Here is a 26047-nt window from a genome sequence, read left to right as displayed (position 1 = left end):
CTATGATTCATCATATATCATATATGTACTGTAATCATATATGTTTAATAATATATGTTTAATCATATATGATTGATGTAATGTAGGATATATCATGTATGATTAATCATATATCATATATGTGTTGTAATCATATATGATTAATCATATATTATTAATCATATATGATTATATTGTATCATCATAACCATAGTATGATATATGATAACTTATATTTTTATAATCATAGATGGTTAATCATATATAATCATATATGATTATATAATCATATTATTAACATACTTAATTATATATCATTATATCAATCATATATGATTAAGTATTTTAATAATATGATTATATAACCATATATGATTATATACTGTATTATCATATTACATACTATGTAATCATATATGTTTATATAGTATGGTATCTGATAATTCATATTATTAGAATAGTTAATCATATATGATTAATTATATATGGTTATATAGTATGATATCTGATAAGTCATATATGAATCATCTATCATAATACTATATAATCATATATGATTATATAATGTATTTTTATTATACCTTTGCTTGCAGTTTTTTCATTATGTGCCACATGCATAGTCTGTGTCTTGAATTTGGTAAGATAGATTCCACTACTTGTTTTATTGCTGCATCTTTATCAGTTAGAACAATTTTTGGTGCTTTCCTTCATGAGCTCTAAGAAAAGCTTTAAGCAGCCATTTATACGACTCAATTGTCTCTCTACTTAGCAACCCAGCACCAACAGTAACTGGTTTCTTGTGGTGGTCAACTGTTGTGAATGGAACAAATACCATTTTATACCTGTATAAAGAAATGTGTTTAGTACAATCATATTTGATTAATAGTATTATGAATTTATATACATTAACTTACTCGTTTGTTCTAAAAGTTGCATCAAAAGATATAACTTCTCCAAACTCTGCATAAAAAGCCTTTTCTGTTTCATCTACCCAAAACATAGTAGCCAACAGATCTCCATCACGTAGGAACTCAAATGAATAATTTGGGTAATGATCTCTATGATCATTCATTTTGTTTATCATTATTTGAGCATCCTTGTAATATAAGATTCTATTTACTCCTCTCCTTAAGTTTTTGTAGTCTGTTACCTTCGCCCCTACATATTCATATCCTCCTTTCAAAACTGCTCGTATTTTGTGAATCATTGTCGGACTAATTTTAGCTTTTGATGCACGTACTACAAACTCTTTCTCAGAATATGACATCTTTCTTGCGTTTTTCGTATAAGGTCTTTCCTTAATACTTTCCAGTGGGTGGTTGTGCATTTCAAAGAATTTCTTAACTTTGTAATCTGTTGTTCCATAAACATTTTCAAATATAATCGTTGCTGTACACCTAGTAATTATCTTGTTTGAATTTGGTTTCCTCTTGACAGAACTTGTAGCCAACCTATCACAAGGTTTTGGTTTATTCTTGCCAACCCCTATTGCATATAACATATTTTTTCTTTTATTACTTGGCTATTGTATTTTGATTGGCTACTCAGTCTTGTATGAAAACCTGCTATTTCTGCATAATCTGTATATATTTTTACTGCCAAATTTAGTGATTTGAAAACACTGTTTACAACTGGTACAAATTTTGTAGGGACATCTGGTTTATATTCAGATTCTTCAATTATGTTACTGCAATATGATTCATTTGTTGAATTGGAACATTCACCTGATAAAAGAAGGGAATGACAAATATGTTATTATATAATTTTATGTTGTAATAATCATATGTGATTAACGATATGTATTTATATTTTAGTATAAAAAATCATATATGATTTTAGATATTAATATATTATTAGATGTTAAATCATATTTATTTGTAAATTGTATTATATGATTGATCATATAATATACTATGTAATCATAAATGATTATATGTATCAATTTATAAATAATCATACTTGATATTGTTTAATCATGTATGATTAATCATATGTATTTGTAGTTTGTAATATATAATTAATCCTATTTTATGATGTATAATCATATATGATTATTCATCCAAATGTAATATTAATATAGATTTCAATTTGAAAACATATATGATAAATCATAATTACAAACTATAAATACATATGATTAATCATAGATATGAACAGTAATATATGATTATTCATTCTTATATGATTAAATCACATATTATATTGTATAATCATATATGATTATTCATAATTTATATTATATAATAAAAGAATCATAATGAAATGTAGAAATTGTCATGTAATATGTAGTATTAAAATGAATTAGTTGTACCTTCAATACGAATCGTAGTTTGAAGTTTTTCAGAAGTGAAAGAAATTGAATCGATTTGTTCGTCGTTAGGAGATGCCACTATATCATGTTTTTATGGCATATCATATATGCCACTATAAAAATTAAAAGCTTTAGTGACATTTAACAATTTGTGTCACTAATATCCATATCTATTAGTGGCACAATGATAGAAAACTGACATTAAAAACATATATATTGTGTTAAGTAATTTATTAAATACCATAAAAAATTTTATGGTAATATATAAGTTTATATATATATATATATATATATATATATATATATATATATATATATATATATATATTCCACCACAAAAAATATTGAGCCACCTTTAGTGGCATTTAAAGGTATTATATGTATTTGCCTCTAGTCTATATATGCAATCTGTAACGACCATAAATTTTCAACAAATTTTAACTTTTCAAAAAAACAACCCATTTTCATAATGTTATTACAAAAAGGTTTTCAATACAATTATTATCAGAGTCTTCCCAGAACCATAACAAAAAACATAAACACGAGGAGCGGTACGATCACGCCTTTGCCTTGCCACGGTCTCCTGAAGAACCTGAAAAACATTAAACCACAACTGTAAGCCTGAAAGCTTAGTGAGATACCCCCAAGATACCAACCACTTATACAATACACACATAACATGTTATATCATAACAAATCACAGAACAACCATGCATATCGGGTCTACTATGTGACTAGTCCACCATATCGGGCCTTCAGTCCACCGGGTCCACCCTCCGAGTCTAGTCATGTCCCTAGAGTCTACAGTGTGGTTGGTCCGCCTGCACCGGGCCTTCAACCCACCTGGTCCACTCTCTGAGTCTACAGTATGACTGGTCCACCCACATCGGGCCTTCAGTCGGCCTGGTCCACTCTCCTAGCCTCGGCATGTCTAGTCTGCCCTCATGGGGCCTACAGCCTATCCGGACCTCTTGCTGGGCCTTCAGAATAACCGGTCCGCCTTGGGTATGTTGACCTACAACACAAAGCAGGTCCCGCCTCAACCCAACCCCAGTCAAACTACCATGTGCACATAAACATACAATCATATAACACTTCACATTCAATCAAACCGATCTAGCAGATCACGTAACACAACATACTCTAAGCAGGATACCGACCTAACCGGTCACTAGCATAGCATCACCCTATATCCCAGGATACCGACCTTTACCAGGTCTCTAACATATATCATCCTAACTACCAGGATGCAAACATAGTAAAACAACAACATAACATCAATACCCAGATTACAATCCACTAAAGGGTCGGCCTTGGTGCCTTAGACCCTGTTAATATAGTGAGGATAACTCACCTTGCGACTGCCGAAACTCTGAACTGAAGAAGTAGATTCTCGAATCACCGACTCACCGAAAATCCCGAACTAGCCAACATAGCAAAAATAGTCATTAGGCTAAGCACAATACCCTTCTAAGGGTAAATTGATCAATTTACCCTTAACTCAATCCGGCCCAACACTAGGTAAGCTCTCAAGCCCACTAATGGCCCAAAGTCCAAAAGTCCGAAGCAAAGCCCACTATTGGCCCAATTTACTAAATTGGGCCTACCTGTAATACCCCAAAATACGAGCCAAAAATTTCATTTTTGAAAACATATTTTTAGCAAAACATTCGAATTAAAACATTTACTGATCATAGTATTTGAATAAGATATCGCATGTCTGGAAAACATTTCAATAAACATAATAATGTCAGAGTACAAATCCCAAGGAAGTTCTCATGATGCGGAATACGAAGCATGTGTGTGATGGGCCGCTACTGTGTCAGCTCCTCCCCTTCGAAGAAGAGGTACCTGAAACCAAAAGTGAAAAATGTAAGCACGAAGCTTAGTGAGTTCCCCCAACCTACAACATACCGTACAATCACATAACATGCATATATCGTCAGGCATATCTAGGTGCCCGACCTACCCCTTCTGTCCTCTCGACCGGATACTATCTAGCATAACTGGGAGCCTGCCTCCCTTCAGTCCTCTCGACCGGATACTGACTAGCATATATGGGTGTTGGTCTCCCCCTTCGGTCCTCTCGACCGGATACTGGGGACTATTTCACCCCTACTACTACCATATAACACATATATCTCGTAATCTATCTAGCATGGTTGGGCATGACCGCCCCTTCGGCCCTATCGACCGGTACTCTGGGGACTATCTCCCCCTACTTTCACTAGCACATAGCAGCATATCATACTAGCACATAAACATATCACAGGTAGTAGCAACCTTAGATGAATATCACAGAGACAATCATCCATCATACAACTCCTACTGGTGGGCCGGTATTGTGGCCGTAGACCCACCGCTACTGGAAGGTAACTCACCTCGTAGTAGCTGCTGATCTGTGTGGGAATAGTCTGTATGTTGCTGCTGATGCTCCGGAAATCCTCCAGCTGTAATTCTCATCAAACACTTAGTCAAATACTGCTAACCGCCCTCAGGGTAAATTGCCCATTTACCCTTAACAAGTCATGAGTCAAGTCACAATCAACTGCCAGTTGACCAGACTCGCCGAGTTAGCTTGCCGACTCGTCGAGTCCCTTTCTCTATACCAAAGTCTAATAGTCCTTCATCCTACTCGCCGAGTTGTATGAACAACTCGCCGAGTTCGCCTTCATCCGAAGAACACTCTAAGCTGTGACTCGCCGAGTTGTATGAACAACTCGTCGAGTTGTTCTTGAGACAAGAAGATTGCCATGAACTCGCCGAGTCATGGCATTGACTCACCGAGTTACTTCATGAGTGAGTCTGGCTTCCAACTCACTGAGTCATACCCTATAACTCACTACTCCAAGTCACAGACACAAAAAGGAACAACCCTGGGACTCGCGACCCGACTCACCGAGTCAGATGAACGACTCGCCGAGTCGGCCACATGCAAAAACCATACACGCGATTTTGCTTGGATCCAGCTCATGCTATTCATAGATTTGGGTTCCTAGGGCCTGGTTTACACGTAAAATTTCCAACTTTACGTGTAGAAATGCATAGAATGGGGATTAGGGGAGAAATAATGACTAAGAAGGTAGATCTAGGACATTCCAACAATTTACTCCCATAAAGGTTATAGATCTGAGCTTCTGGAGCTCAAACATGATTAGTTCTAGCAGATACTCAACCTATTATGAATTCTACTTCATGCACAAGCTTGGAAAAGGTTCAAGGAGAGCTCAAAAGGTGCTCTAATGGGGTTTTAAGCATGCAAACAGATTAGAGTAGAGATATACCTCAGAGAACTCTGAAATAGCACCAAGATATTTGGTCTCCTTCTCCTCTTCTTGCTCCACTCTCTTTCTTCTCCCAAAAACTTCAAGGAATCACTCTAATCACTTCAATTTCACAAGAAACAAGTTAGGGTTTGATGTAGGGTGCTCTGAGGGTGAAAGGGGGCCAGCTTGGGTCGCACAAGCTAGCTTAAATAGGGGGCAAACCCTTGGAATTAGGGTTTCATCAAATAGCGATGACTCGCCGAGTCCAGGATATGGACTCGCCGAGTCGCCAACTTAAGCATGCCCCCGGACCGTATCCCTACTCGGCGAGTCGGACCTACAACTCACCGAGTCCATTACTAAAATGACAATTACTTGGATAAATTTTTTACATACCAGGAACCAGCTGCTACACTACCACACCAAATGGACTAGACCCATGGTCCATAACAACTAATGTGTCCACAATACTCCTTTCATAATGTCCAGTCACGGCCCAAATCCAGCAGCCCAATAACAGCCCAATCCCTAAGGCCCAAAATGAAAAATGCAACAAAGAGAGTACGCTGGGCGTACCCTCCTTGGTACGCGGGGCGTACATGTTGATTCGTAGTTGGGGATTGGGGCACTGACCCGTTACGCGGGGTGTACTCCTCTGTTACGCGGGGTGTAACTTCGCTGCTCATAAAGTCCACATAACTTCTTAATGGCTTAAGCTCTTAAGCCCTTCAGATCCTTAGGCCAAATATGCCTAAGATTCATAAAGTCTCAAACTTTATCACTTGGGACGTCCATAAAGCTCTTAATCCAAGGTCTTAATCCATTAAGACCTACTTATCTCACACATGGAACAACCACAACCCTTGGGACCTCATTTTTCTCACTCAAGACCTCTCCTAAGGTCTGAAACGATACATCAAGATGAGGACTTTTGGGACAAGAATGATGTCAAAACTTCACAACACTTAGATCTATGCAATATAAATGTCAAGCAAGAAGCTTTATACCTCAGATAGGCTCCAAAGGATGATATCTTTCCATATCTACAAGCTCCAGCCACTCAGCTCCTTCTTTGACAACTTCCTCTTTCTTCTTCTAGCCTCTCTTTTGCCAAAACAAGCTTTCCAAGGCCAAAGACACCCAACAAAGGAGGTGGAACTGCTATCTAAGGTTTCTGAGGTTAAGAGAGTGCTTATGGAGGCTAGGGTATAAACCAACATGCTCCTTATATAGTGGATGACCCTAATTTTAGGGTTTTAGAACTCTGAGAGTACGTTGGGCGTACTCAACCCTGCACCCGCGTCCATTTATACACTTACGTTGGGCGTACTCGGCGTGTCCCAACTTTCATATTTGGCCATCTTTTCCACTTTTCCCACAAAAGGACCAAAATACCCTTCCTCTTAAATCCCGGGGACTCACAAATAAGCACTTCTAAGGGCGGGGCGTTACAATTCTCCCCCACTTAAATTAGGCTTCGTCCTCGAAGCCTGTGGCAACTCGACTCCAGAACTTCTCTCGCAACGCACGACCTGGCATTAACCAGAACAGGTTCCTCAAGACACAACCATTGAAACCCGAAACTCACTTTCTCCTTTCTAGCGGTGTCCTGACCACCGCTTCAAGCCGGCCACCAGCCTCATCCCCTGATAATCACACTTATCAACCGAGTACCACTCCATGATACTTCACTCGCTCCAACACAAGAATCACTTGGCTCATACGAGCTAGAAATACCCTGAATCATCGGAATCCCGATTTGAGTCCAACTTTTTCCACCCCATGCTGACAGGATGACACATCCCTCAGTCTCAGAGCAACTCCCATGAGTTCTCCTCCGCAATTTCATACCCACGCTGGACTGGCTCTAGCATCCTCGGGTTAGGAAAACCCGATAGACTGACGATGCCTCCAAACATCCCCCGGGATGAATTTTCACTAATGCATAATTCCTTGACCAAAATCAAACTGGAATCCAAGATTCCATCCCTGCATTCCTTCCGAGCCTCAGCAACCATCCAACCCAGATGTTATTCTAATCATAACTTTGCACTACTTCTTTCACTTCCGTGAACTTACACTCCCTCTTGAAGCTACATTCCCCTCCTTTCCCTTACTAAGGAAACCCACTTGGCTGCCTTGACACTTCCACAAGTGTCACGGTGCTCACTCAAAACTACACCATTCTATTATAGCATAACCGTTATCCTATGCACCACACATACTCTGAATCCGCTCACGAAGAATCTCAAGTCCATGCTCGACCTCCCAACATGATCAATACCCGGGGCCAGACCTTCTAACGCTAACATATCGCGACATACTCAATCCATTTCCTCGCACCGATCTAACGACACATGCAGAGTCTTCAGCATGACTGGACCGCCTTACCAGGCCTTCAACCAATCTGGACCACTCTCAGAACCTTCAGTAGATCTGGACCACTCTCAGAACCTTCAGCAGATCTGGACTGCCCTCCAGGGCCTTCAGTCTGGCTGGACCGTTGTCCGAGCCTTCGGCCTGACTGGTACGCCTACCGGCCTTCACTCTATCCGGACCGCTCAACTAAAAATCAACATTCCAAGTTGCTCCTTCGGGAAACTCCTCCCATGCATATTGTTCTAGCCCTCTAGGGGTTCCGAACTCTACCTCCATCCTACATACTCAGTCCCGACCCGATCCCAGGCCTACCACAATCAATCACCCTTAGTCTGTATCCCGCCCCGCATGCCTGCCACTTACTCATACCAGACTACGCTTTTGGCTAACCGAAACACTGTTGAGTCCCATGCGGCTAATCGACCTCTTATACTCATCGATCTTCTGTAGAATTCTCCAATTCTCCCCCACTTAGAGCACTGACTATCAACCACCGGTCGCCATTACCGACCTCCCTCAACAACCCTTCACGAATGATAGCCAACGAAATTCCCAACACTTAACCCATAACCATGCCATAACCCTCTAAAATCAATGAATACAATACCAAAAACCACACAACGAGACTAGCAGATAAACAATACTCCTTAATAATCATATAATACAAGATATCAAGAAAGAAACATACCCGTAGCTGCATCCAACACTGCCCTGACCTCCTCTGCTGTAAGCTAGAAAGCACGACCCTGAGCCCTCGGGGGCTCTGCTCCATCCTGACCTCCACCCGTGATCCTCAATGTGGCCGGTGCTAGAGCCTGCACCCGTCCCGCAACAAGCTGTGGACAGTTGACCCTCAAGTGCCTAACCTGATGACAATGATAACAGATCCTCAAATCCCGACACGGGGCTACCTGCCGACAATCCCTCGCATAGTGCCCCTCCTTTCCGCACTTGCGTCATGCACCATCGGACCTACAACCTCCAGTGTGACCCTTCCAACACTTCCCACAAGTGTGGCTACTCTGATCTCCCAATCTAGAATTGACGGTCTTAGACCGTTTCGGTGCCGGTTTCGACTGCACCAGAGCCTGCCTCTGCTCTCACAACTGTAACTCAATCTCCAACTCACGCCGCCTGGCGGCCTCCTACAACTCTAACAAGGTCTTGCACCTCCGCGTAGACACAAATTGTATGATATCCCTCTTGAGCATACTCAGATATCGGGACATCTGAGCCTGATCCGAAGCAAACTCAGGGCAAAACATCGTTCTCTTAGTGAACATCCTGGTGATCTCCGTCACCGACTCCGAATCCTGCTTTAGCTCAAGGAACTCTTGAGCTAATCTCTCCCTCTCAACCCATGGAACATATCGAGTGCTGAACATCTCTCTGAACTGATCCCATGAAACCGCAGCCGTCTGCGCATCCGAATATGACCCCGTGGTCAATCTCCACCAATCCTTCACCCCGAGCCTCAGCTGGTTCAGAGCACACCTCACCCTCTGATCAGCAGGGGATGAACACGTGAAGAAACACCCCTCCATGTTTGACAAACATCTAATAGAAACAATCGGGTCCTAAACTCCATCAAAAATAGGGGGCTTCGTATTATCGAAGTCCTGATACCGGAAACCTCTACCAGCTCCCCCCCCTGCCGCTGCTACAGCCGTTGTAGCTGCCGCGGCAGCCGTCTCTGTGAGAGCTGCATAACGCTCATCAAAATACTCAACCATGGCGGTCTTGATCGACCCAAACAGTTCCGGCAGCTCGGTCCGGAATAATGCAGCAACCTCATCATGCAGGATCTCACGAATCCTAGCATCCAACTCTCCTGTGCTTATCTGACCAACAACCTCGGGCGGTACTGACCCGCCCTAACCTCCCTCTCCTGCTCCTGATCCCGACCCCGATCCCCTCCCAGCATGCCTCGTGACCACCATACTGAAAAACACCACAAAATCTCAGTTACTTCCCACTAACCTGGGAACCAACTCCCAACTCAACCCTAGAGGTCACGGTTTCCCTGATACGCGTATGGGTCTTGTGCTTTCAGTAGTACGGGCCCATACTACCTTCCACACCTACCCAAATTTGTATGAAGTACTACCACAACACCCTAGTGACAAATATACATAACAAGCACTCAATCCTCACTCCTAAAGGAACACTGGAAATCTCACACCGAAGAAAACCTTAGGCTAGCAGGCATCATAAAACAGGCAACATTATCATGAAATCCTGAAGATCCCTAGCCTAGTACTAGCATGTTGTTCTACCCAAGTTCGAAAACAAATATCATGTATGGTATTTTGGGGTTACTTACTAGCTCCGGCTGATCGTACCTCTGCGTCCTCCTTTTACTTATTTTGAAAACCATTTTAAATTCTCTTTTAAAAACTCTCCCTGATTTGAGACTGGATTCACACGAATGTTCCTCCAATTCACTCAAACCAAGGCTCTGATACCAACTTGTAACGACCATAAATTTTCAACAAATTTTAACTTTTCAAAAACAACCCATTTTCATAATGTTATTACAAAAAGGTTTTCAATACAATTATTATCAGAGTCTTCCAAGAACCATAACATAAAACATAAACATGAGGAGCGGTACGATCACACCTTTGCCTTGCCACGGTCTCCTGAAGAACCTGAAAAACATTAAACCACAATTGTAAGCCTGAAAGCTTAGTGAGATACCCCCAAGATACCAACCACTTATACCATACACACATAACATGTTATATCATAACAAATCACTGAACAGCCATGCATATCGGGTCTACTGTGTGACCGGTCCACTGTATCGGGCCTTCAGTCCACCGGGTCCACCCTCCGAGTCTAGTCATGTCCCTAGAGTCTACAGTGTCGTTGGTCCGCCCGCATCGGGCCTTCAACCCACCTGGTCCACTCTCTGAGTCTACAATATGACTGGTCCGCCCGCATCGGGCCTTCAGTAGGCCTGGTCCACTTTTCGAGCCTCGGCACGTCTGGTCCGCCCTCGTGGGGCATACAACCTATCCGGACCGCTCGTTGGGCCTTCGAAATAATCGTTCCGCCCTGGGTATGTTGGCCTACAGCACAAAGTAGGTCCCGCCTCAACCCAACCCCAGTCAAACAACCATGTGCACATAAACATACAATCATATAACAATTCACATTCAATCAAACCGATCTAGCAGATCACGTAACACAACATACTCTAAGTAAGATACCGACCTTACTGGTCACTAGCATAGCATCACCCTATATCCCAGGATACCGAACTTAACCAGGTCTCTAACATATACCATCCTAACTACCAGAATGCAAACATAGTAAAACAACAACATAACAACAATACCCGAATTACAATCCGATAAAGGGTCGGCCTTGTTGCCTTAGACCCTGTTGATATAGTGAGGATAACTCACCTTGCGACTACCGAAACTCTAAACTGAAGAAGTAGATTCTCGAATCACCGTCTCACCGAAAATCCCAAACTAGCCAACATAGCAAAAATAATCATTAGGCTAAGCACAATACCCTTCCAAGGGTAAATTGACTAATTTACCCTTAACTCAATCCAGCCCAACACTAGGTAAGCTCTTAAGCCCACTAATGGCCCAAAGTCAAAAAGTCCGAAGCAAGGCCCACTATTGGCCCAATTTACTAAATTGGGCCTACCAAACCAAATGGACTAGACCCATGGTCCATAACAACTAATGGGTCCACAATACTCCTTTCATAATGTCCAGTCACGGCCCAAATCCAGCAGCCCAATAACAGCCCAATCCTTAAGGCCCAAAATGAAAACCCAACAGAGAGAGTACGTTGGGCGTACCCTCCTTGGTACGCGGGGCGTACATGCTGATTCGATGTTGGGGATCGGGGCACTGACCAGTTATGCGGGGCGTACTCCTCTATTACGCAGGGCGTAACTTCGTTACTCATAAAGTCCACATAAATTCTTAATGGCTTAAGCTCTTAAGCCCAAACTTCAAATCCTTAGGCCAAATATGCCTAAGATTCATAAAGTCTCAAACTTTTTCACTTGGGACGTCCATAAAGCTCTTAATCCAAGGTCTTAATCCATTAAGACCTACTTATCTCACACATGGAACAACCACAACCCTTGGGACCTCATTTTTCTCACTCAAGACCTCTCCTAAAGTCTGAAAGGACAAATAATCTCGACCTACTCAAAACATGCATCAAGATGAGGACTTTTGGGACAAGAATGATGTCAAAACTTCACAACACTTAGATCTATGCAATATAAATGTCAAGCAAGAAGCTTTATACCTCAGATAGGCTCCAAAGGATGATATCTTTCTAGATCTACAAGCTCCAGCCACTCAACTCCTTCTTTGACAACTTCCTCTTTCTTCTTCTTGCCTCTCTTTTGCCAAAACAAGCTTTCCAAGGCCAAAAACACCCAACAATGGAGGTGGAACGGCTATCTAGGGTTTCTAAGGTTAAGAGAGTGCTTATGGAGGCTAGAGTATAAACCAACATGTTCCTTATATAGTGGCTGACCCTGATTTTAGGGTTTTAGAACTCTGAGAGTACGCTGGGTGTACCTCTAGTACGTTGGGCGTAACCCAGCCTACGCTGGGCATACTCGGCGTGTCCCAACTTTCATATTTGGCCATCTTTTCCACTTTTCCCACAAAAGGACCAAAATACCCTTCCCCTTAAATCCCGGGGACTCACAAATAAGTACTTCTAAGGGCGGGGCGTTACACAATCCCTACTTGTCTTCACATTTAATAATATTTGTGGATTATGGTTGTGTTTTGTGCCACTAAAAGACCCAAAAGTAATTGAAGACAGAAACACATTATTTGAAATCTCGTTTCCCCTTTCACGCGCTTTTCGATCCCTCCATACCTAATTTTTTTGCCCTTCACAAGCTCTTTATATTCAAAAGCCCCACCCCACCATCGTTGGACTCCAACATCAAGTTGCAGAACTTCTGTATTCCGAACTCCATTGTTGAAATTCGATTATGATTTTGTTTCTGATTGCGATAATTTGATCGTCATTCACAAGTTCCTCAGACTCGAGAGCCTCATGGCCATAGGACTCGAGCTACAAGTTCCTGAATATCACATATTAAAATTAGGTTTCAAACATCACATATTCTAAATTTTGAAACTCCATTGTCAAAATTCCAAGTTCTCGTTCAACTATTACCTATTTTAATGCGATTATAATTTTGTATCGGAATTTGAACCTATGGCTTCCTCATAACTTGAGGCTAAATACTTATTTTATGTTATGTGATTTAACATTCTCAAAGATAACAATAATATGTTAGTCATTGTTTCTTTACAATTATATGTTGCACACACTACTATAAGAAGGCTTTGACTTACCATTTTGCTATTTTAGATATAGAGGGAGAAAAAACGCGTAATATCAATTCCTGGATGTATACTATTCAATTGTTTAACACTTGAACCAGAGTCTATTTACAAAATCATACAACAACTTTAAGCTTACTGCCACTACCACTACCATTACCTTATAGCAACTCCTTCTTCCTTGTAAAGCTTATTTCCTTTGTGCTCTTTATGGATACAAATCTTAATTAAGGAGATCTCTGATACTCATGCAAATTTTGAATTGTTGTAATGAATTTTCTTTCTAATATTTTCTAGGGTTAATTTTCTTTTGCATATTATTCTAATTGTGTTCATTACATCATTTATATTCTTCTTTACTAATTACAGGTCCAAGTATCTTATATCAAGTTTGACTTTTGAGTCAAACAAACTTTCAGTTGCGAAATAATAATCTTCCGTTTTTGTGTATAAGAATTGAAGTATGAGAGATTATTTCATTGCATTTACTTAGATGTGGCGTCCCACATTGTGCAATAATTGTTAGATCCATTTCAATGAAGTGCTAATTAATTGGTTTAGTGGACACTTAATTGAATTTTAACAGAGGCGAATGAAAATACTTTCATATGTGTAAAATTCAACATTTGATGCATTAATCGAGGAAGCTCTCAATCTCATATATTGAAATTTTAGTATGAAAAGCAATATATTGAATGTTCTTTTTTATGTATGTCGTTAGAGAGTATCATAAATATGATGATTCTTAATTTTATTTCGATTATAAAAGCTTTATGTAATAGTGTGTTTATAAGTATGATGCACATGTGGATAGAGTATGCTTGAAGTCTCTTGATAACTAAATGTCAAGATGAAGTGGTGCACTTACCTAAACATCCTACTAATATGGAACAAGTATGACAATTCTGCCCCTATTATCTTTTGAGGGTTAGCTACAACATAAATCCCTTAGATTTTTCTCTTTTTCTTTTTCAATTTAGATACTAGTAAAGAAAAGGAGATACTTTTTTTTGTCTTTTTGTATTTTCTTATATGGGGTGAAGCAGGGGAAACAACATAAAAGAGAGGGAAAAAAATATTGCCGCCAAAGGTAACATTACTAATAAAAGTGTTTGTGAATAAATTAAATATAACATATGATCCTTTATTTATACTAAGACTAAAAGACTTTATATCAAACACAAAACCTAGGAAGCAAATTTAATTAAAAGCAACTTTTCCAAAAATACCCTACAGAGTAAATTCTAAACTTACCAATAGTTTATTCTATAAAATTGCATGAGAATCCAAGCTTGGTGAAGGAAAATCCAAAAATCAAATTTGTGATTGTTTTTACTTGTGGAAATGCTTTTCATACAATTAAAATGAATCAGGATAATTAATGATGAGTAAACTTAAAAGATGAGGAATCTTCAACAAGAATTCCATGCATATCATATGGTACCATTATTGGTGTCAGGGAGCATGATTTTACAGAAAGGTATAAATACTAAAAAAAAATAATAATGTACAATCATGAAACTAGTTTTGAACCATTTATGTAGTGTTTCTTCTTTGGCATCCTTATTGTCCAATCATGAAACTAGTTTTGTAACTCTTGGACAACGTGCTCTTTCAAGTCCTCTAAAGTAAGTTCAAAATTATTTAAACCTTTTTTTGTTCTTTCTCCTAGGGTTAATTTTGGTATTTTGGTAATTTTTTGAAATATTTTCAAGGTTCGCATGCATGATGGGTATCCCGATGCATTTGATAGAGTGGTCCATAAAACTCAAGGTGATATTAGTAAAGATATTTATGCAGTTATGTATAAAAATAATAATATATTCAGTCTTTATTTCTTATTTTCTTGTTTTTCTTAATATATCTGATATCACCTTTAAAATTGATGTTTTAGTTCAACTTTACATCTAGGAAATATCACACATTGAGAATACATCCATGTATTTATTATTTTTGTTAAATAAAAACAACTGTTTTTACTATTTTTTGATTTTAAGATGTAGTGAAGGATGCAAAGGGACGAGATGTTGGGCTGAATCAGATTGATGTGTTTGGGAGCAGGTTCTTAGTATGGATATATACAAACTTAGTCAACTCTTTGACTTATTCCGGATCAATTCCTTTTACTTTACAACAGTTGGATTTTAATTATGCACCATGGTAGTATGGTACACTACACACTTTTTTTTATTAACTTATACTACTTTTTTAAAAACTTTCCTAACAATTTTTTTTTTTGTTTTGATATGCAATTACCAATAATCACAATGTACATATTTTTTTATTGAAAAACGTATTTGGTAAGTTTTTTTTTTATGTAAAGCTTCTCACTAGTGTTTTATATAATTTTCATATATTATTAAGCATTCAATCTAGAGCTGATTGCCACATTTCTTAACAACACTGCTCTAAATACAGCCTTGAATACACAGTTTTTGTTCTAGATTGGTGTATTTATTGTTTTACCCATGGTTTTGGGTTTCATCTTACAGTGACATGCTTAAGGTTGTGTTCGTCTATTTGCATGTAGATTGTTGTTTACATAAATATACTTCATTTTAAACATTTAAAAATTTTTTGTCAGTTTTTATCTCTATTGAGTTTCAGCTTTGTATTGTTTACACGTTGTCTATATTTCCATATTGACTAAAAACTAATTTGTTTTTTCTTAATGCTTTCAGATTAGGTCTTTGAGTTTTGCCACAAAAACTTTGAGAGGTTCCCTGAAGCATTCATGGATAATCTCTACATTCCTCTTTCTAATAGGTTTTTACGATCTCTTTCTGTAAAATAATTTATTGAATTCTATTTTCTATTATATTAATATTTAATTTTACTTTGCAAGAATTCTCTTAAGGTAATTAATCAGTTTCTTGTAAAAGAGAAGTTTGATGCTGCTAGATATTAACCCTTCTAAATTTAGATTGTAAAGAACCTTAGAAAAGAAGTTTATGTTAATAATTTGTGAGTTATTTTTACTTCTATTACATGACTCTTATTAGGTGAAATATTACAATTTTACCATCATATTTTGATGTATTTTGTTATTTTCTACGTATTAACGATTTAATTATCCATTTTATTTTATATTAAAGATAAAATTATATAGACATAAGTAGCTTAAATTATAGATTCTCATATTTAACGACACAAAATGTGACACAAAATATATTTTAAATATTTTTTTGTACGGTAACAAATAGAAACATGTCATTAAAATCATAAAATATGTAACCAAAATTTGAAAAAAAATTATTGAATCACATGAGCTTTTAGTGGCACAAAATATGTGCCACAAAAAACGTTTTTTCTATTGTGACAAATAAATAAGTGTCACATATTATATTTTTATTGTGGCAAATAAAAGTGTCATTAAAATCTTAAAATGTGTAACTAAAATTAGCATGAATTCTTCAATAATACAAGCATTTAATGGCATAAAATATGTGCCACAAAAAACTTTTCTTATATTACGACAAATAAAAAAGTGCCACTAAAATCCTAAAAAACTGCAGCGGCAAAAACAAAAAGTGTCATTAAAGGGTTTTAGTGGGAGCGTTTCTAGTGGCACTTATTATATGTGTCGCAGATTCTTTAAGACGCCTTTAATGACATTTTTTTGGTTTTTAATGACACTTCTTGTGTGCCAGTAAATGACATATTTTTTGTAGTGTGTGGCCATAGGGTCTTATGTGCTTGCCTGAGATATGCATTTTATGTGTGATATGTGATGTGTGCTATATTATGTGATATTTAGACTGGACCGGAGGGTCCAACGAACTGTGTTATTTTATGACCGGACCGGATGGTCCAACGAACTATGAGAACGGAGGGTCCTCACTTAGACCGGACCGGAGGGTACAACGAGTAGTGAGACCGGAGGGTTCTCACCCAGACCGAACCAGAGGGTCCAACGAGCCATGGGACTGGAGTGTCCCACTAAGACACATTGGACCGAAGGGTCCTACAGAGTTATAGCCTTGAGTGACTAATATGCGTATGTGGTATTTTGGGAAACCCACTAAGCTTTGTTCTTACCGTGTTATGTGTTATGTGTTTCAGGTTCTTATCAGGATCGCGGGAGGGCGGAGGCTTGATTGTACTCACAAGAGAAAAGAGTCATGAATGAGGATCAAGGATTTGATAATTACTTTTGAAAAATATTTTGAAATATGTTATGACATCGACACTTGAGAATTTGAGAATTTTTATATGGGATGTTGGTAATTTAAAATTGAAAATTTTGTTTCAAAATTTACGGTGTTACAGGATCGACAATCCTGCACCTAAACTGTTTTCTACAGTTTGACCGGCAGGTCTGGGGTGACAAACGTCATATCATTCCAATGCCTAAAGAACGTTGTGATAGGCAGTATAGGTCAATAGTATGGTTATAAAACTCACATGAAGTATTAAAATATTTGAATTACGGGGCTAACAAACGCCTTAGTGATTATATATACATATATAAATCTACTTACACTATTTTAGGTATGGAAAATACTTATGCATTTCGATTTTAGGAACTTTTAAAACTACTATTCATTTATGAAAAATATTGGATTTTCTAGATACAAACTCAGTTACTTTATGCAAAAAGGCATATAATTCTTATACAAAAACGCTTATGAACTCATCAACTTAATTGTTCACACTTTTTCAAAACTACTTGTATTTCTGAGGGATTCAGTAATATAGGTAAACAACAACTTTTTGGGGAAGGGACACTAAGGTGTCAATTTCAAAGTTGTTATATCATCATAATGTAATTTGTTTTGAAACAGGTAATACAATCAACAATGTAACTTTTTAAATTATATTTATGATGGTTGTGTTTACTTTCTTTACTATTTACTCAACTGTTATGATACTACATGAAGTCATCCACTCTTGAACGATTCCGTCATTCTGATTTGGGGGTGTGACAAAAAATTAAACCAAAAAAAGTTTTTTTATAATCTGGTGCATGTGCATCCATTGTAAAAGTTTACAGCCGTTTCTTTTTCCGTTGATCACTTCAAATTCCAACGCTTTAGATTGGTTCATTGGTTCCATTATTAATAATGGTTCTCTATTGAACTTTTCTATATATATATATATATATATATATATATATATATATATATATATATATATATATATATATATATATATATATATATATATATATATATATATATATAGAGAGAGAGAGAGAGATCAAATACTTTCCATGTAATGCTTGTCTCGACCATCAACCTCCTTTGATTTGAGATTCGGCGTAGGGAATGGGGTAAGAAGAAGATGAATCCAAAAAATGAGTTGTGGATGGATATGTGTCGATGGTAGTAATAGAATTTCATGCTTTTATTTAATAAATATAGGATCTTATTTTTGAAATTTAAATAATAACCTAGTTTGGATTATTTAATTAATTTGGCTAATTAATTAATTAAGAAAGATTATTATAATGCTCACTATCATTTGATTAGTCCATAAATAGCCATACATTCACACACAATATATATATATATATATATATATATATATATATATATATATATATATATATATATATATATATATATATATATATATATATATATATATATATATATATATATATATATGTGTGTGTGTGTGAGAGTAAATAATCAAATAAGAACCATTAAAAATTAGGATCCCTAAGAACCATTTTTTTGCCTTATAATTATAAAATATATTTGTCATTTATTTCATTGATAAAAGAAGAATGATGTAATTGTAAATACAGTCCATTTTTATAAACATGGAGTTAAATACTAAAACTAGATCTGATTAATATTTCTTATCCTCTCGTCATTCTCCAAAAAGACAAATTCCCATTTTCCCTCCCTCCTTTTACCACCGACAGCGTCCTAATGCCGGACTACCTTTGTCATCGTTAATGTTCGTTTTACTATCATTACTTACTGTCTTCGTTGGTTGTCACCTCCCTCCACCGTCCACTGCTCTGATATTGCCTCACACCACCGGAAAACTCACTAATTGCCTTCAACCTCACAAATCTTAAGTTTTCTGATGATGTTTATAGATCCGGAAGCTGCTACCATTGACGATGTCGATGTCCGCTCCACCGTTGCTACAAACTATTGTTCTCACCTCCCTTAACCGTCCAATGAACTGTTACCACTTCAAACTGCCACAAAACTTGTCAACTACATACTTTTAAAATCTAAAAATTTTCGATGAAGTTTATAAATCTGAAACTTGCAAAAGTAATAGATCTGAAGTTAGGTGAGTGAAGGAAGGCTAATTGATGTACATTTTTCATGAAAGAGGTTCTTATGTAAACATAGATTTATACGAGTTTGCGTTCATATTTTCAATTATATTATTAGCAAATACATAATGGTTGAGATTTGATTAAAACACTGTTAAACCACTACATTCATCAAGATCATCACCAACAAACCTTTGATATCAGTGTTGTCATCGTCCATTTACCGCCTCTAGATCTAGCATTACTGTCAAACCTCACCTCATCGTCTACTACTAGACAATGATATACCACTGTGTCAGACCGTTTTTTCCTCCACCGTTGCTACATATCACCGTTGTCTCAGGTGAGTTGAAAATGTTGGATTAATGTCTAAGTCCATAACTATAATTGGTAAGACTTGACCCGACCCGGCATGGTCCATTTGGGTTGCATGGCATCATGCACTTGGATAGACTATAATGAGAGAAATAAGACACTTACGGTTATTAATATATTATAAGTTCTAGTATATTAATAATAAGAATAATGAGATTATTTAATTAGTATTGATCAAGAATTAATCTAGAATTAATTAAGTGATCAAAAGAAGACTAATTAAATATATGGGTTGATTGTGTAAATCATCCATACTTGTATAGTAGGCTAATGCTCCATGGATTATCTAGTTGGGCCAAAACCCATATGATGCTCCATGAATGCTCCATGGTGTATTTGAACCCATGGACCCAAGGAAATGGAAAGTCATGACAATTAGGGTTTACCCTAATTGTATAACTATATAAGCATCTTATTCTTGAGGAAAATCGGTCACTAGATTATTCTAGAGAGGGCTAGCCGATTTTATGAAGTGTAGAATTCTCTCAAGTTATTCCAAGTGTATTTGGTGTTGTGTGAACCATTTGAGGTGTCACACTTGGGGCACTAGGCACTCAAGCTTCATGAAGACATTCTACATCAAAGAGGTATGTATTCTATCTTGTTATATTGATAGTTTTGTATGCTAGATTAGGATAATACCTTGGATGTTCATATTTGCATGTATAATAGAGAAAACATAGATCCAAGGTATTTAGGGTTGCATGTACACTTAGGAGTGTTAGAATGCTCATAACCCAATAGTGGTATCAGAGCCTAGGCTTGTTTTCTTGTTATACCTGCAATAGAAGCTGAAAAATCGAAATTGGTGCTGTCAGCCCAGCAGACTCGTCGAGTCCATGAAGGGACTCGACGAGTCCAAGGCAAAATGCATCCAACTCGCCGAGTTGTGTTCATGCACTCGACGAGTTGGACCCCAGACAGCATATTTTCGAGTTTTTTTGGCTAGAAATGGACTAGGAACATTACCCTAAGTTGTTTTTGAACTTATAAACTTGTTTTTGTTGTGGTAATGTTCATGCTAATCCAATTTCAAAGATACTTGTCAATAGATTCATGTTTTGTATTAGTTTAAAGGTTAGACTAATTACATGAAAAAGTTTGATTTGAATTATCTTGTTCTTATGAGTTTCTTAGATTAATAGAAAAGTTGAATGAAATAGTTGTTTTCAATCCATTTTAATCTAAGAGTTGAGTATAAAATGTGTTTGTGTAACTTGTCCTCAAGTTACATGAAGAGTCACATTAAAGACTCATAAAACTCATAAAATTGGCAAAGGTTACAAAAAAATGAAGAGTCTAGTTCTAATTAATTGGAGTTATGACTCCATAATTTGTCCTCAAGTTATGGAGGACCAAGAGTCTCTTCATTAAATAAATATAAAAAAAATAAAAAAAAATAATGTAACCTTAATTAATTCCATAAGTTATAAAATAAAGGAAAAGTTAATTCTTTATTAGTTTAAAGTCTTCCATAATTTGTCCTCAAGTTATGGAACTTGAAGAGTTTTTGGATTAAAACTACTTTAAATACATAAGTTATGGAATTAATTAGTTTTGAATAGTTACAAAACTTGCCCTCAAGTTTTGGAATTTGTAAAGTTTTCTCTTATGAATACTTTAATTCCAAGTTAGCCCTTAGAATTTTAAAAGTTAAAATTCAACCCTTATACTTTATAATATTATAAGTTAATAATATATATATGTATAAGAGTAAAGTCAGTCTTACCGCTAGTACGCCTCATTCACGAAGCCGGTCTATAAGGTGGGTATAAGGTTGTTGCCTATAAAATGGCAACTTAATGGGTGTCCACTCTCACCCACCACTTGCTTGACTGGTGGAGGGTCGTTAGCCGAACGGGTTTGACAAGACTATAATTCTCCCTTCATTAAAAGTATTAATGATAAATACTAAGTAACTAAAATCTTAATAATTCCCAATCTTAGTTACTTAGGAAAATGTGAATAAGGTGCTAATCCATGAAATTACACTTTACACTTTGTCTAAGTCGTTAGTGGAGCGTGTGTGGTTAACCGGCACAGTAACTTGGACTTAACAAGGTAGGTAAAGGGTGACTTAATGTTTATCATAGTATCGATGGAGCGTGTGTGGTTAACCGGCACATCGATTGAGGGGTAAACACTTAAGGGTACCAAGTAATTTGCATGGTTACTTCACACCTTGTTTTGTGATCCTCGGCATCCCAGTCACAAAACCTGAAGGGCACACTTGAGATTGAAACATGTCATTGAACAGTTCAATGAATCTCAAAAGATCTAGGAGTTTCAAAACCAATTAAAACCTAATAATACATTTCGTTTATCTTGGTGGAAATTGGTGAATCGTCATTCACCTACCTTCAAATTGTTTTATAGCTTGGATTACGGCATACCTCTTCTAAGTTATAAAATAGTTTGTTGGGTCCTAGCCTTAATATTTCATATTGGGTGTCATATTAAGGACTTTAAATCAACTATCTTGAATATCTCCCAAAACATGTCTGGTTTAGACATTTATGATCTTCCCAAATCTCTTGAAACAAGCTTTCCTAAATGAAGATGATGTCCCATGGAAATCATACTTCTTTCACCTCCTCCAATTATTCTCCCTACCCCACAAGTTCTTGAAAAGTTTAAGGTCACTCAAGCCCTATTGGCAAGGCAAGGTCTAGGTGTGGTCACATCTTGGAGATGTAGTCACATATTGACAAGCCGGGAGAGTTGGGTGTCAAAGTCTTGAGAAAGTTGGTAGTTCAATCACTTTCTATGTCACATAGTGAGTTCCTTTGGGACACCTATGAAACAGACTATGACAAGACCCTTAATGATCTTATCTACCTGCTAAGATCAACTTCCTTAAAACTTAATGGACATTGACAATAGTGACACAGGAAATCCAGAAAAGCATTCTCTTCCCAATGGAAAGGGATCGGCCATAGTCAACTCGGTTGAACAAATGGTAAAGAGAAAAAGGCTAAGTCTGTAATAGTCATGTGTACCATTATCAAAGGGTCCATATGTTTATATTGCCAAAGTAAGGGTTATTAGTTGCGAAGCTGCCAAATTTACCTAAGGATGTTAAAGTCAATAAGATTGACTCTACTTCAGGTAAAGTCCACTAATCTAACTCTGTTAAGTTTCTATTCTGAGATTCCTGATACATGATGTGACTGGGTCACATGGTAATGTTTTAAGAATCAAAGAAAAATAAAGGAACTTAAAGAAAGAATATGTTGAATCTGATCGCATAGATGGATTTCTATCGTGTAGTTTGAAAATCGGATTCTTGAGCTACTTCTTAGGAGTTATGAGATATTGCTAAGGAATAGATAACAACAAGTTTTCATATGGATTGTAAGGATAAGTTTTTCCGCATAGTTTTAAAATAAAAGAAAATTTTTGATTTTATTTATTTTAAAATATCCTTACAATGGCATTTGAGGAAAAATTGTTGCTTATATGATTCCATTAATAGCAAGAGTGGAAATATGAAATTGATTCCTTCATTTGTGGTAATGTCTAAATTTACCAAATAAGGAAAGATTCTCATCATCCAAAGTCTCAATTGGACCGGGACTTGGAATCATGCAAGTCCTATAGCATGATCAATGAGAACCTTCAAGTATTGGTAAAATTAAGACTAATTACTTGTTCACATGGATGTGTGAGTAAAGTAATGGACTAAGGGATCGAGTACATAGTCATGTGCACTGATTAAGTCTACCACAAAAGATATAAGGCTATTTGTCATAGTTTACTAAATCTCAGTAAATATGATTATACTTACAAGCTTAAGTGTAACTCTGAGAAATTGGAAAAGGTTCCAATGTAAGGCAGAGCGAATAAGAAGAATCAACTTAGGCAGAAAGATAAAAGTTTCTCAAATCTGAAAAGATGGGAGAGTACTTTAGTATCAGTTTTGTGATCATCTTAATGATTAAGAAACTATATCAAAATTTGTTCTCTAAGGAAGTCTTAGTGCATTCTTATGACTAAGAAGAAGGGATCTTGAATTGTTGAAATGGTTAAATCAAGAAGATGAGTCATACTTCGTTCCAATACAAGTCTTAGAGTCATACTCCAAGATTGTAATTTGAGTGACATGTCTTTAAGAAGGTTTAAAAACACGTGTCAAATGTAAGAGTAAAAGTTTTCTACTCTTGTACATTTGAAATTGGTAAGTTGTGATGTTTTGGATAAAACAAAGACCAACTTAGGGCAATTGTGTGAAGTGTTTGTCTTGGTTAGAATCCACACTATCTCTTGGATGTTTGACAAGGGAGTCTTATAGGTCAAGAGGACAGTGGGAGTCTTAAAGGTCTTGAAAGTCTCAAGAACTAATCAAGAATAAAACCTAAAGTTCTTCACTAGCACACGACATGAGGTTTATAACCTATCGTGTTGACATAGTCTGTGCCCATTCCAGTTAAAGTTGAGTTCTTAGAGTTCTCAATTTGTTGCACAACAACTTGGAAGCAATGGTAGGCCCTTGAGCTGCCCGGTGGCAAGAAATTAAGATTGAGTTCAGTCCATATGAGTTTGGATTTGTCATTATCCTTGTCTTGTGACTATGGTTTTGACAATTCACATGGATAAGAACACATACACCATATAAATCTAAGTGTCATAAGGTTTCTCTCCGATTCATGAAAATGATGGTGAGGAAACACTTTCACTAAGTAGATTTTAGATAGATAGCAATTGTGATATTTGCATTCTCAAAGTCGTTAGTGGAGCGTGTGTGGTTTACCGGCACACTAACTTGGACTTGTGAGAAATGGCAAAGGTCAAAACGATCAAGACTATGATTACGGCATCCCTTTTCATAGTTCTTAAAATTGTTTTGACACACCCATGAGCTATCTAAGGGAAGGTGTATGTTTTTGATAAAGTCTTATCAAAACAATCTAGTATCAGAAATCTGAACTTTGGTAAGAAAGTCAATAAAGTATTGATTTCTAGAAGTCGAACTTTCTGAGTACATGTCAAATCTAGTGGGAGCATAAGTGTTATGCTAATAATCATCATGTTAGTGGGAGCATGATAATTATGATAAGTATTGCAAGCTAGCAATGTTAATTATATAAAACAAAATGTTTCAATTGGGAAAAAGTTGTTTTGCTATAATTAAGGGAGAGAAAATTATACTTCATCTCAAATCTATAAGCTTAGATCGTGAGGTTTTAATCATTTAGTCAAGGATATATATGAATTTCATGTTGGAATGGCTCCACATAAGGAAATTCTGTATATGGGTCCATTATTTGCGTTCTAAAATTCGATTATGATTACGACATCCCTTTTCATAATCTGAATTATGAGAACTTGGCAAATAGAAATGGAAATGTTATAGCAAAAGACTGGTTTAGTCTTTATGTGAGACATCATGAATCGTGTCCCATATGCTTCGGATATAGGATCGATTACATGTGCTATATTCATCCTTTCTAAAATTTTCCAAATGCCTGGGGCATTAAGAAGGGAAAAGGTTTAGAACTGGATATGACTAAAAAGATTAAACAATTGTCAAGGACAATCTAAGGTTTACCAAAGGTTGGTTGCTCAAGGACAATTGGAAGTATAGTGATAATTCTGGAAGGACCATATTGACATAATCTGTAAGGAGGCAACTCTTGTTCAGAAGTGATAGTCAAAATGGAATCTGGAAATGTTTCAAAGTTAGATTTTTCAATCTGTTTAAGATTAGGAAACTTAATGCAAGAAGGATGTTTCCAAGGAGTTGATCTCCTTTGGAATACTCCGTAAATGATTGTTGCCAAGTCCTTGTGAATTTGTGCATAATCATTACAAGAGGATCAATGCATATAAGTTTAGAATCTAACAGATTTCAGTAAATGGCATGAATTTGGAATTCTTGCATTTGCAGTAAGGATTTGGGAGTGTGAAAAGAGAATCATTGAAGATTATGTTCAATTGATCTAGTTCACAAAGTAAAGATCATAGACAAACATAGTATGCATACTTGGTGTATGGCATGACTAGTGTTTAGAAAAACATAGTGTACATGCTTGGAGCATGGGACAACTATTGTTTTAAATTCAAGAATAATGTTGATAGCTGAAACAGTATACAATAAATATTTTGTAATCATATGGTGATAAATAAAAGGTGTTTTATTTATGTTCAT

The 26047-nt window shown here is 36.8% G+C and overlaps 1 protein-coding gene across 1 annotated transcript in view; it reads right to left on the bottom strand.

Annotated features, from left to right (window-relative positions):
* Positions 1-661: 661 nt before the first annotated feature.
* Positions 662-26047, bottom strand: part of LOC145029662 (protein FAR1-RELATED SEQUENCE 5-like) — a 75656-nt gene continuing 50270 nt past the window's right edge. The window contains exons 2-5 of the mRNA XM_078978155.1: positions 2291-2368; positions 1542-1703; positions 894-1464; positions 662-821 (exon numbers count right to left, since the gene is read on the bottom strand). Coding sequence (XP_078834281.1) covers positions 662-821; positions 894-1464; positions 1542-1703; positions 2291-2368 — 971 coding nt within the window. The remainder of the gene's footprint in view (positions 822-893; positions 1465-1541; positions 1704-2290; positions 2369-26047) is intronic.

The sequence above is a fragment of the Lactuca saligna genome, chromosome 2, assembly GCF_052625555.1.
Source record: "Lactuca saligna cultivar CGN05327 chromosome 2, ASM5262555v1, whole genome shotgun sequence".
Classification (NCBI taxonomy): domain Eukaryota; kingdom Viridiplantae; phylum Streptophyta; class Magnoliopsida; order Asterales; family Asteraceae; genus Lactuca; species Lactuca saligna.
Note: the sequence above shows the minus strand (reverse complement) of the source record. Positions and strands in the feature narration are given on the sequence as shown.